Raw genomic sequence first — 12,480 nt, 5'->3', positions numbered from 1 at the left:
CTCTCTCTCTCTCTCTCTCTCTCTCTCTCTCTCTCTCTCTCTCTCTCTCTCTCTCTGTGTGTGTGTGTGTGTGTGTGTGCTGTGTGCCTTTCATTGGCTTTATTTCTATTTCTAACTGCTTTTCTTGATTGTTTGTCTTATTCCTGTGCCAGAAATCTCCCTGGCTATTTATGCATATCTGTTTTGACTCAAATTTATGTCTAGGGGGCTGGAGAGGTGGTTCAGTGGTTAAGGCTGCTTGTCATTTTTTCAGAAGATCCAAATTTAGTTCCCAGCACACATGCTGAGCAACTCGGCCTCTAATTTGAGTTCAAGTGGATCTGGCACCCCTTTTCTGGCTTCTTTGTGAGTGCACACATACACACATTCAAAACCAGAATGAAATGAGGCTGAAGAGATGGTTCTGTGGTTAGGATCAGTTGCTGCTCTTGTAGAGAACCTGAATTGAGTTCCCAGCAAACACATGGAGACTCACAACCATCCATAACTCCCGTTATAGTATATCCAAACCTTCTTCTGGTCTCCTTGGAAACTAGTCACACATGTGGTATATACATATACATGTAGACAAATATTCATATACATAAAGTAATTTTTTAAAAATAAAACCTTTTAAAAGTAATGTGGTCACTTTAAGTCCTGATGACATGTTTATTGGAGCTACATTAAATTATGGAGACTAAAGAATTCATGGAAAATATAACAACTTAATGAAAACTAACATCGTTATGATGTCTTCCTGGCCAGTAATGAGGTTAATTAAGTCTTCTTCAGTATCCTGGAAGCTTTTAAGTTTTATGGTTAAGCTTTCCTTGTTCAAACTGCTCAAGTGTATTTTTCAGTTTTATTCTGATCATATCTATGACTTTTTAAATTATATCTTTGTGTCATTATGTCTTTTAACTGACATATAGTTGATATATATCTTTATTTCTATATATTAACATACTGCACCAACTGTTAAATTATTTCATTTTTGCATTTTTAACTGTTTTCCTCACTTAGCTTTATTTTTTGGTCTGATCATATGGGCCATTTCTACAATGTTTCCTGTCTTTTGTTTTTGAGACAGGATCTCACTAGTGTTGGGATTAAAGGCATGTACCAACATACCCGGCTCTATAACATATTTTTTAAGAGAGAGGAGTAGTCTTGATATATTGCTCAGCCCAGTTTTGAACAGCTAGGCTCAGGCAATCCTTCTGCCTCAGCCTCCTGAGTAGCTAGGTCTGTAGGCATACATAGTATATAGATAATTCTAGAATATAATTTAATATAACATTTAATATGGTAGCAGTTATTTCCAGGTGTACCTGTAATCCCAGCATTTGTAAGGTAGAGACGTGAATATCAAGAGTTCAAAGGTCATCTTTGGCTACATAGTGAGTTGGAGGCCAGAGTGGGGCTACATGAGGCAAAAAAAAATACTTCCATATAAGACATAATTATTGGTATTCTGTATCCATGTGTTCCACATGAATATTAGAAAAATACTGTTGATAGTCAGGAGGCAGAAACAGGAGGATCATTGTAATTTCAAGGCCAGTTTGGTCTACACACTGAACTCTAGACCAGCCAGGAAATTGCTTCTATTGACCATGTACAGAGGCTTTTCTTGATATTACTCCCTAACCAATACAGTAGAAACATTACATAGTATTTCTACTGTATGGCAATATGATCTCAAAAAGTAATATACAGGTGATTTAAATAATATTGTAAGGTGTGTGTAGGATACATGCAAATGTTAAAGTCTTATGCAGTTCCATATAAGGGACTTGAGTAGCTGCATCTTTACTATATTTGGGGTTCTGGAACCAGTCTTTCACAGTTACCAATGGATGAATGTATTTGCTTTCTAAATTATTTTATTTTTACTTATGAGCGAGAGAGTATGCCACTTGTGTATGCTATCTATGTGGGCCAGAAGAGGACATCATTGAATGCCCTGGAACTGAAGTTACAAGTGGCCGTGAACTGTCTGACATGGCTGTTTGGATCTGAACTCCTGGCCTCTGGAAGAGCAGCAAGTGCTCTTAACTCCTGAGCCATCTCCCTAGCTCCTGTATTTACTTTTGAACTAAGATCACCATGTTAAGGAAGTCTCTATTCATCTGTATTTTAGTACAAATTATTACGGACAGAATAGCAAGGTACCCAGAACTAAGGGGACCGAGGCAGGAGGATCCCTGGGAGTTTGAGGACAGCCTGGTCTACATAGTGAGTTCCAGAACAGACAGGACTAGATAGAGAGACCAGATTTTAAAAAACAAGAAACGAAACTAAACGAAAACAAACTAGAGGCTGTAGGGGCTTTCCTTCAACTCACTAGCTCACTCCTATTTGAGGGAGTATTACTTTCTCCTTCTTAATAAACTTCTATTTCTTTAATAAAAAAAATAAAGACTTTTACAACTGTCATTAAGAGTCTCCAGAAATGAGGGCCAGGGATGTGGCTAAGCGGTAGACTACTTGCCTAGCATGCACTAGATCTTAGGTTCAATTCTCAGTACCATTTTTAAAAAAAAGAGTCTGGCGGGGCAATGGTGGTGCACGCCTTTAATTCCAGCACTCAGGAGGTAGAGGCAGGTGGATCTCTGCGAGTTTAAGGCCAGCCTGGTCTACAAAGTGAGTTTAGGACAGCCAGAGCTACACAGAGGAACCCCTGTCTCAAAAAGCCCAAAAAAAGAAACACAAAGTTCTGGCAATGTTAATATTTTTCTTTAGGTAGAGTCACTGATACCATGAATTTTGTTACTATAATAAACAGGCATCCGGGGTTGGCTCAGCAGTTAAGAGAGTTTGGGACCAGTAACAACTATCCCTCTGCATCTGATACACTGCTGGATTCTGTTTCTAATATTGTATTTTTACCTCTTTTACTTTCTGATCAGTCTCAAATTCACTTTGATAGGGCTATCACTGGTAGAGTCAGTTATATTTACTTCATAAAAACTTTGGAAGGTTTTGTTTATTTCTTGTAAAAAGGATTCATAATCAATACATATCCTACACAGCAAGTATGAGAAAATATTAGAAATTATCTGTTTGGAGTGTGTGTGTGTGTGTGTGTGTGTGTGTGTGTGTGTGTGTGTGTGTGTGTAGGGAGGTGTTACAGGGGATTGAACCTAGAACTAAGCTAGATCCCAAACCCATGAGCAAATATCATTGCATTTTAGTAGTAAACTAAACAAGACTTTGTGTATAGGTATAGTAATTATCACTTCAACTGGTTTTCTAAGCAAATATAGACCACAGGTTTAAATAATATTCAGTTTTCTTCATAGTCATTGTTAGTCTCCTGGGCTTTTACTGCAGAATTCCCTTGAGTATTATAAATGCTCTGGACATTTCCAGCTCACCCTTTCCTTCACCGGGGTCTTGATTTTACATAGAGATTCACAGTTACAGAGGAAGCACATAATTCCTAAGCAAATATAAAGGCAAATAGCTATGTCCATGTCCTTCTGTGTTTTAAGTCTTTTTCCTGGTTAAGGCTAGAGATACAGAAGCAAATGCTTGCCTAGTCTGGGCAAGGCCCTGAGTTCAATCTCTACCACCACAAGACAATAAAACACGCACAAAAAAAGTTCCTTTAAAGTTCCAGGCCAGCCTTGGCTACATGAGACCCTACTTCTCCCAAAACAAGCAAGCAAAACTGATGTTAAGATTAGAGCCGAGCATGAACAGACAGACGAGCATTTCCCTGGATGGAAGATGCGCAAGGAATACCTGATCATGATCAACCTCTACTGGCTGCTTCTTAATGATCCAGGTAACAGACTCGGAGAGGGGCGGTGTAGTGAGAGAGCCAGAGTAGGTCCAGTAATCTGGGCAAGCAGGCATCAGACAAGAAGGGTCAAATGATCCAAATTCTGCCAGGGTGTCCTGTCCAAGAGAAGGAGTTATTACTTATTGGTCAAAGTTACTCAGGCATCAAAGGGTAAGGCAGTGAGTCTCGTGGATTGTTCAGGGACTAACAGTGGTCCAGGGCATGTCCAGGGACTAAGGGTACCTTCTAAAACAGCCATCACCACTTCACACAAAATCACATTGTGGATTTCTGATAGTTCTTCCCGAGAAAAACAACAAAAACGTTTTCTCCTTTAATTCTTTTGGGGGGTATTAGGTAGTGGCTGCTCATAAACAGAGAGGTGTCTCTTCTTCAAGAGAAACTAACAAGATTTGTCCTTTCAAAACTAGCCCAGAGCTGAGGGTATAGCTCAGTGTTAGACTGCTTGCCTAGCATGCTCAAACACTGAGTTCCATCCCGGCACTGCAACGAAAGAGAAAGGGAGGGAAGGAGGAATTGGAGAGGAAGGAAATAAGGAAGGAAGGGAATGCCAGAATCCTGAACTAAGAAGAGAAAAAGAGGAAAACAAGAAGAGAGGGAGGGAAGGAGGGGAATAGGAAGGCAGAGAACAGAAGAATGGTGTACTGATTTCTGGGAAGCCGCCCATATGGGATTCTGAATACTGAGGAATTCATCTTGGCAGTTGGACAGAGGAAACAGAGTGCTTCACTCTAGACAAGTTTCTGTACAACTCTTCTCTCTGCCTACTCATGGGAGGTAGCTAAAGAAAAGAAGGTTGTTCTGAGTGTCCCTACAAAGATGGAGAGGGAGTTGTCAGGAAAGAGTAGATCCCCGGTTAGCAAGCACTCAGCAAAACCAGAAAGCTCCACCAAGGTCATTTCTCCTGTGCCCTGCAGGGTTTAACCACAGGATGGTATCATCAATGCACCCTCATCCCTGCCAGGTCTCCTCCTGCAGCAGTGTGGAAAGGGAATGTAGTTCCTTTAATTTGTCTTCCTGCTTCTAAGTGCATTATCTACTCCGAGATTCAAATATAAGATAGGCTTCAGGTGATGTAAGGGGGAAGATTACCTTGTGCTTAATTGATGGCAGAGTGTCCACCAATTTCTGTAGTTCTTTATGATGTTTGCCTAGCTGGAAAAATAAAAGGAGAAGAAATATTACGCACAATGGCCATCTTGCTGTAGAAACTCAAATAGGATGTGAGTCAAAATTAACCACCTGGTGGTTACATATAAACAAACCACAGGGCTGAAACTAGATTTCAGCTGGTAATTACAAATATTATAAACAGCACTAAATTAAATTAGACTGAGAGCAAAATGAACAGGCTGTTTGCTGGCAAGAGCAGCCTGTCTACAGAGAAAGGTGTCCCCTGTTCCCATTAACTATCATTTCTTATGCTGCATTATAAATGAATGAAATTATAAATTACCCTGCATTTTCACTAACCTCACCCTTTTAAGACAGGGTTTTAGCATGTAGCCTGGGCTGGCCTCAACGTCTCAAACTAAGCATTTTCCAAGTGCTGACGTGCCCCAGATGACTTGGGCCTTCTCTATTTGGCTGTGTATTTTTAAGACCTATTTTACTTTTTATTTTTATGTCTGTCTGTCTGTCTGTCTGCCTGAGTAGGGATCTGTGCATGTGGGACAGATGCCCATGGGAAGCGGGTATTGAATCCAATGAAGCAGGAATTACAGGTGGCTGTGAGCAGCCTGGTGAGCATGCTGGGAACTGAATATCACATCAGCAAGCACTCTAGAGCACCAAGCCATTGCTCTAGCCTCTGTAACACATTTTTAGACCATTGAAACACATTCATAATAGTTACTGCTTTTTAACTACTGCTGGTTTTTCCATCTACATGTAGAACACATATGTTTTTAGACAGTCTCACTACATAGTCCTGGCTGGCCTCAAACCCACAGAGATCCACCTGCCGATCGGTACCTCCTGAGTACTCGAATTAAAAGTGTGTGGCACCACACTTGGCCTGGTACTAATACTCTTTTTAAAATGTTAATTATGCAGGATAATGAACTCCCTTGTGAAATTTCCATACGCATACATCATATACTTCAATTATATTCATTCCCCTACCTGTCCCTCCTCTTCACCTTTCCTATTGATCCCAATGTTTTGTTTGTTTGTTTGTTTTGTTTTGTTTTCCTCTGTGTAGCCCTGGCTGTTCTGGAATTTACTCTGTAGACCAAGCTGACCTCAAACTCACAGAGACATCTCTCCTCTGCCTCCTGAGTGCTGGGATCAACGGCGTGTGCCACCATGCCTGGCAGCACTCTTAAAACTCTGAGATTTCTCAGTAGTCCCTCTTCTTAAACTTTTTGAGACAAAGTCTCATGTTGTAGCCCACATTAATATTTAATATATCAGCAATGCTAGCTACTGCTTCAGGCTTCTGAGTGCTGGATTTAAAGGCATGCGCCACAATGCTTGGCCCAATGTTCTTTTTTCCTAAGATTTCTTTTTACTTGTTTGAAGTGTGTGTGCGTGCATGTATGTGCGTGAGCATAGGGAGGGTGGATGTGCATTTGAGTGAAGGCATCCAATAGCCCTGGAGCTAGACTTAGAGGCAGTCATAAATTGATGGATGTAGGTGCTGGGAACTGAACTGTGATCAACTACGTGGGTAGTACATGTTCTTAACCATTAAGCAATCTCTACAGATATTTTTCCTCTTAGTTCTAAATTTTATTCAGATAAGTAGCTTATATTGTAATGTTCTATCTCTTCAGTGTAAGATACAATAGACCATTTGAACTTGGTGAGATGGTTGGCTTGCTTGTTTGTTTGCTTGCTTGCTTGAGGCAGGGTCTCTCTGTATAGCCTGGCTGTCCTGGAACTCATTATGTAGACTAAGCTGGCCTAGAACTCACAAGAGTTCTGCTTGCCTCTGCCTCCCAAGAGCTGAGATTGAAGGTGTGTCCCATCGTGCCCGGCCTGAGCGTTTGTTTTTACCTTTAAAAATACACCTATCACAGCCAAGCCGTTTTCTTCCAGGGCTGCATCCTCAAAGGTTTCAAATTTGACTGCATTCCAATGTACCAAGTGCAGCTGAAACAACAGGAAAAGCGAGGTTTATACAAGACCATGCAGGGCTGCACCAAACTAAACAGACAGCCCCATCCAACATGGAACATTTAATCTCGTTTCATCTCCTAAAATAGAGCCACTGAGAAAAGTATGTGGCGGTCTGGTATGAAGTGAGATCAACATAAAGAATGGGAAGGAGACATTGCGGCAAGAAGAGCAATATTACTTTGAAAGAGAGGGATTTGTTAGGAGAGAAAAATAAAATTCACATAGGAAAGTAACTTTGCAATGATGGATCAACATTTTCTTCATCCCCACCCTGATTTGCATGAAATACTAATATCCCAAATCCATTTGCATCTCAAGGCAAGAAGATGTTTATATTAAGAGAAATATATTCTCCCTGTGAAAATTAGATGGGCGCTAGAGACAAATTTCTTCTTGGAGGAATGATCACTTAAAAGGTTTTCATTTTTAGCATCACATTTAAAACTAAATTGAGGGAAAAGTTGCAAGAAGAAATTCTATTTGCAAAGAGAAATCCTATTTCCTTGTGCTCTGCTTGCATTTCCATATCAATCATTCTTCGCCCACCTTTCTCAAACCAGTGCATTCCCATCACCTAACCTCCCAAGTGGGCCACTTCGAGGTCCCAGTTAGCTCTCCGTCCTGAAGACGAGCCCAACTGCAAGTTCTGGTGCTTTGGCACTCTGACTTCAGAACCCTTCGATAATCTTCCTGTTTCTCTCATTCTCTCTTGCCACGGCCTTCACTGAGAGCCCCACTATTTCCCACTGGGATTAATCTGTTTTGCAACTCTACAGAAACTTATGGCTTTAGGAATGACTGCACCTAACTCAGAATTCAGAACGAATTCCATTCTAATTTTCAATATTTATTTATTTTACATTTTACGTGTCTGAGTGCTTTGCCCGCATGTATGTCTGTGTATCATGTATGCGCCTGGTGCCTGCTGAGGTCAGAAAAAGGCATCAGATCCCCTGGGACTGGAGTTATAAATGGTTGTGGTACCATGTGGGTGTGGGGAACTGAACCCAGGTCCTCTTGCAAGAGCAACAAGTGCTCTTAACCGCCGACCTGTCTCCCCAGCCCCAGAATGCAGTTTCGTCATCTTAAGGTTTATTTCAGGTATACTATTCCTAACGAATATAATTTTTACATGTATAAAATGGGAAGGCTCAAGCCTGTCACCAGCAAGCTAAACAGGATTTAAAGCGTCACCTGGGACTTCTTGGTAATTTCTGTGAACTAGAAACCCAGAACTCTCCCCCACTTACACACACCCATTGCTCTTTGGGACCTTTTCAGCATACTTCTGTTGCTCCAGCCAGGTCTGAACACCTTTAATCCCAGCACTTGGGAGGTGGAGGCAGGAGGATTTCTGTGAGTTCACAACCAGCCCGGTCTACATAGTGACCTCCAGGGTAGTCAAAACTACAGGAAGATCTCATCTTAAAAAAAATTAGAGGATGAAAGGAAAAGAAACATACCTCGGCTGGGTAGCAGAGGATGACGGAAAAGAAACATACCTCGGCTGGGTAGCATTTGTTGTCCACGGTGTGCTCGGAACCCCAAGCATCAATGGCCCCCCAGTGAAAATGAAACTGCTTCAGTCGGTAGTTGTGTTCCAGGGGTCCTCCCTCAATCACTGAAATGACACATCCAGCAATTCAGGAAATGTGGAGAAAGGGTGGACCCTGTCCTTGAATCATTTGGAGTATACCATATCACATACAAGTATTTATAAAACTGATTTCCACAAAGTAAAAACTGTCTAAAGATTCGGCCGAATAATATCAAGACTGGATCACGTACTAGGCAACATGCAAATGGTAAACGCTAGATTTCAGGTTATTTTAATTAATTTAATTAATTAGACACAAGTTTTCATGTATCCCAGGCTGGTCTCAAACTCACTATGTAGCCACAGATGACCATGAACCTGAATTTACATTCACCTTCTGAGTGCTGGGATTACAGTTTGACTTATTTCTCATCTGTAGTTATTGGGCCTAGTTTCCATTGTGTGAAATAAAAATGCAAATTTCTCTTGGTGTGCTTATCCAATGCAATGAGATAAAACTAAACTATGCAGACAAAAGCTATTCGACAAAGATTTTAAATTCACTTAGGCCAGCCTTCCCTCAAACTAGGAATTAGTCTGGCTGAGCCTCCCAAGAGCTGCCTTTAAAGGTGTGTTTCGTTCTCCTTCTTGGAAAAAAGTGAATGCATTTATTTGTGTTTGTGTGTCCCAGACACCATCAGACTTGGCAGTATCCATCTTCGCCTGCTGAGCCATCTCACCAGCCCCGTTCTTTTTTTTTATACACTAACACCTTCCTTTTCAACTTTCGGGGTTTTGTTATTTTTGAGCCAGGGTTTCATTGTTACCCCGGGTACAACATGGGCACAAGAAGGGAAAAAAAATGTCACTCTCCCATCTGCTTTGAGCTGCGCTGATCCCCACCCCCAACTTTGCTAAATCATTCTCATTCCTTCGGTCTCATCAGAGTCTAGCAACATCTGGACATGGTCAAACCAATCCAGCAGCGCTACAAGCGCCCATCTTGTGTAGCCTTTTTATTTAAAAGGTTTTTTTTTTCATTTTATATATCAGCCACAGTTCCCCCTCCCTTCCCACCTTCCCCAAAAGCCCCCCTCCCGAGCACTCCTCAGAAAGGGTAAAGTCATGATCTTCAGCGTGTACTGTGTCGTGAGTTGCAACTTCTGTGCACAAATGGTGGAGTCTGGCAACCCCAAGGACCAAATGCACTGATGTATCGGGCAGTGATCCCCTCTGTATCTTACTGGCCTCTAAGGTTTTCTCACATGATGTCTTCTTTTGAACAAAACGGTTTTGCCAAGCATAGTGGTACACACCTTTAATCCCAGCACTTGAGAGGCAGAGGCAGGTGGATCTCTGTGAGTTTGAGTCCAGCCTGGTCTACAAGAGCTAGTTCCAGGACAGGCTCCAAAACCACAGAGAAACCCTGTCTCGAAAAAACAAAAACCAAAAAAAATGAGGTTCTAATCCCAAATTAAGAGGCACAGAGGAAAGGGCCCATTTTTTTCTCTTCTTTCCCTAGGACAACCCTGAAAACATATCCCGGACCTTGACTATTTGCTGCCTCCAAAGACGATGAACAAAGCAGAGAGGAGGTGTCACCAACAAAGTGGCTATGAGGGAAATGAAAGGCAGAACTGGCCTCAGGGTGTTCCAGTTTACCACATAGCACTGGTTGACACCACACTAAAGACATTTTAAAATCCGAGTGCCAAAATTCCAAGCTGGAAAATTTCAGGGCTAGGATGGTAACTCCATGGTCAAACTGCTGGTGGCCAAGTGTGAGTGAGGACTAAAGGTTGAATCCCCAGAACTCAGGTGGAATGCTAGGTGAGTAGGTGGATGAGGTGACTCACCTGTAATTCCACCCTAGGAAGCAGAGACGGGAGATTGCCAGAGCAAGCTAGCTAGCAAGACTAGCATCGGCGGCAAGCTCTAGTTTTGAGTCCAATCGATAGGGAGGAAGAGCGATGATCCCTAGCACCAACCTAAGGCTTCCACAAGTACGTGTGCTACCACGAGCATGCAAAAACCATGCACACCACACTCACATGAAAACTGGGGGGCTGGGTGGCGGTGGCACACGCCTTTAATCCCAGCACTCGGGAGGCAGAGGCAGGCAGATCTCTGTGAGTTCGAGACCAGCCTGGTCTACAAGAGCTAGTTCCAGGACAGGCTCCAAAACCACAGAGAAACCCTGTCTGGAAAAACCAAAAAAAAAAAAAAAAGAAAAAAGAAAACTGGGAGCAGGAAACAAATTAAAGCTGGGCAATTTCTTACAAACATACGTATTTTCAACCTGACTTGCATCCGTGAGACTCCTCTGGCCATGATGGGCACACAATCTCATTGGACTACAGGCTGGGTGGGTGAAAAGGCTGCCCCCTTGGAGTAGACCCACCTGTTCTTCATTGCTACTGCTTCCTTTAAACTCGGCCAGTCTGATTAGTTCTCATTAGCTCCCTGGCCTGTAGATACAGCCACACTGTGAGTCCTGGGAACAAAGAGCTTAGAGCGCTAGCATTGGCTCCAGTACTTTCTAAGTTACAACCCCCTTGGTGTGCTTAGCATCATATCTGTGTAAACTGGACAATGTGGGGGAGGCAATGCAGAGAAGGGTTCTACCATATAATGCTGTGGAGAGGATGAACTCTGAAGAGAAAGAACTTTAGCTTGAACCCGTTGGCTGTTTGTAATTGAAACACAGTAGGCAAGGAGTTAGATATGAGGTAACAGGAAACAGGAGCTCTGTGCGGGAGTTGTGTCTCTTGGTTAAGGAGGGACGTGAGATGTGAAGAAACCAATGAAACTGTGACTGGGGGCTTCAGTGCCATGTTGTGGTTAAACATCCTTGAAGCTGCGGTTAGGTTTGTCCCCGTGTATCAGAAACCCAGGCCACAGGAAACAAAGGGACCTACTTCCACCCTGCTTGCTTGCTTGCTTGCAAAGCCTGATAGAGCTTGCACAGAAGCAGATTCTTTGCTAGTGAGCAAACTGAGCAAACTTCCAACTGAGGAAGTTCATACGTGATATCACTCTGTAAGTTTACCAAAATAATTTATTTTTTTTTAAGTTAATGTAGAACCTAAATAGGGAAGGGGAGCTGAAAAGATTTTGGAAAGCATTCTTACTAGATTCGCCACCTCCTGGTGCCCATAAAAGTATAACGTGAGACACAGTTGGGTAGGCAACACCCTTAGGAGAACACTGGGACCCTCCTCTCCTCCTCCTGAATGCCAGTAAGAATTTCAAGAAAGTTGACTAAGTTGATGACAGGGATCGTCGATGTCAGCCCAGGGATAATGTAGCATCCTCCACTGTTGTGGAATATTACCTTAGCTATGTAAAGATGGGTTACATTTATTTATATTGTGGAATATTACTTTAACTATGGAAAGATGTGTTGCATTTGTTTATGCTGCATTTGTTTAACTATGGAAAGATGTGTTGTATTTGTTTGTATCTTGCCTGCCTAAGGCACCTGATTGGTCTAATAAAAAGCTGAAGAGCCAATAGCTAGGCAGTAGAGGGATAGGTGGGGCTGGTGGGCAGAGAGAATAAGTAGGAGGAGGAATCTGGGACTGGGAGAAAAAAAAGAGAAAGAGAGGGAGACGCCCGGGGCCAGCCAGCCAGGCAGCTGCCAGTCACTCAGATATGGGAGAAGCAGAAAAAGTAGGACAGAATGAAAGAAAGGTAAAAAGCCCCAAGGCAAAACATAGATAAAGAGAAACAGGTTAAATTAATTTATATGTGGGACAAGTATACAATAAGGCCAAGCATTCATAAATAATAATATGTCTCCAAGCTATGATTTGTGGGCTGGTGGTCTGAGAAAGACTGTTACACTCCCTGACACTTTGTCATAATTACCACTCATACTCATTAAAACCAGGAAACTGTGTGTGGCCTTCTCAGGGGGTATGATTGTTGGATTTTCTTCTTCTTCTTCTTCTTCTTCTTCTTCTTCTTCTTCTTCTTCTTCTTCTTCTTCTTCTTCTTCTTCTTCTTCTTCTTCTTCCTCTTCCTC

The 12,480-nt window shown here is 42.2% G+C and overlaps 1 protein-coding gene across 1 annotated transcript in view; it reads right to left on the bottom strand.

Annotated features, from left to right (window-relative positions):
- Positions 1–12,480, bottom strand: part of Ca5b (carbonic anhydrase 5B) — a 53,596-nt gene that overhangs the window by 8,594 nt on the left and 32,522 nt on the right. The window contains exons 4-7 of the mRNA XM_005358763.3: positions 8,419–8,537; positions 6,794–6,889; positions 4,886–4,948; positions 3,733–3,888 (exon numbers count right to left, since the gene is read on the bottom strand). Of these exons, the coding sequence (XP_005358820.1) occupies positions 3,733–3,888; positions 4,886–4,948; positions 6,794–6,889; positions 8,419–8,537 (434 nt within the window). The remainder of the gene's footprint in view (positions 1–3,732; positions 3,889–4,885; positions 4,949–6,793; positions 6,890–8,418; positions 8,538–12,480) is intronic.

Source organism: Microtus ochrogaster, chromosome X, assembly GCF_000317375.1.
Source record: "Microtus ochrogaster isolate Prairie Vole_2 chromosome X, MicOch1.0, whole genome shotgun sequence".
Lineage (NCBI taxonomy): Eukaryota > Metazoa > Chordata > Mammalia > Rodentia > Cricetidae > Microtus > Microtus ochrogaster.
The sequence above is the reverse complement of the archived record's forward strand: the minus strand, read 5'-3'. Positions and strand labels throughout refer to the sequence as shown.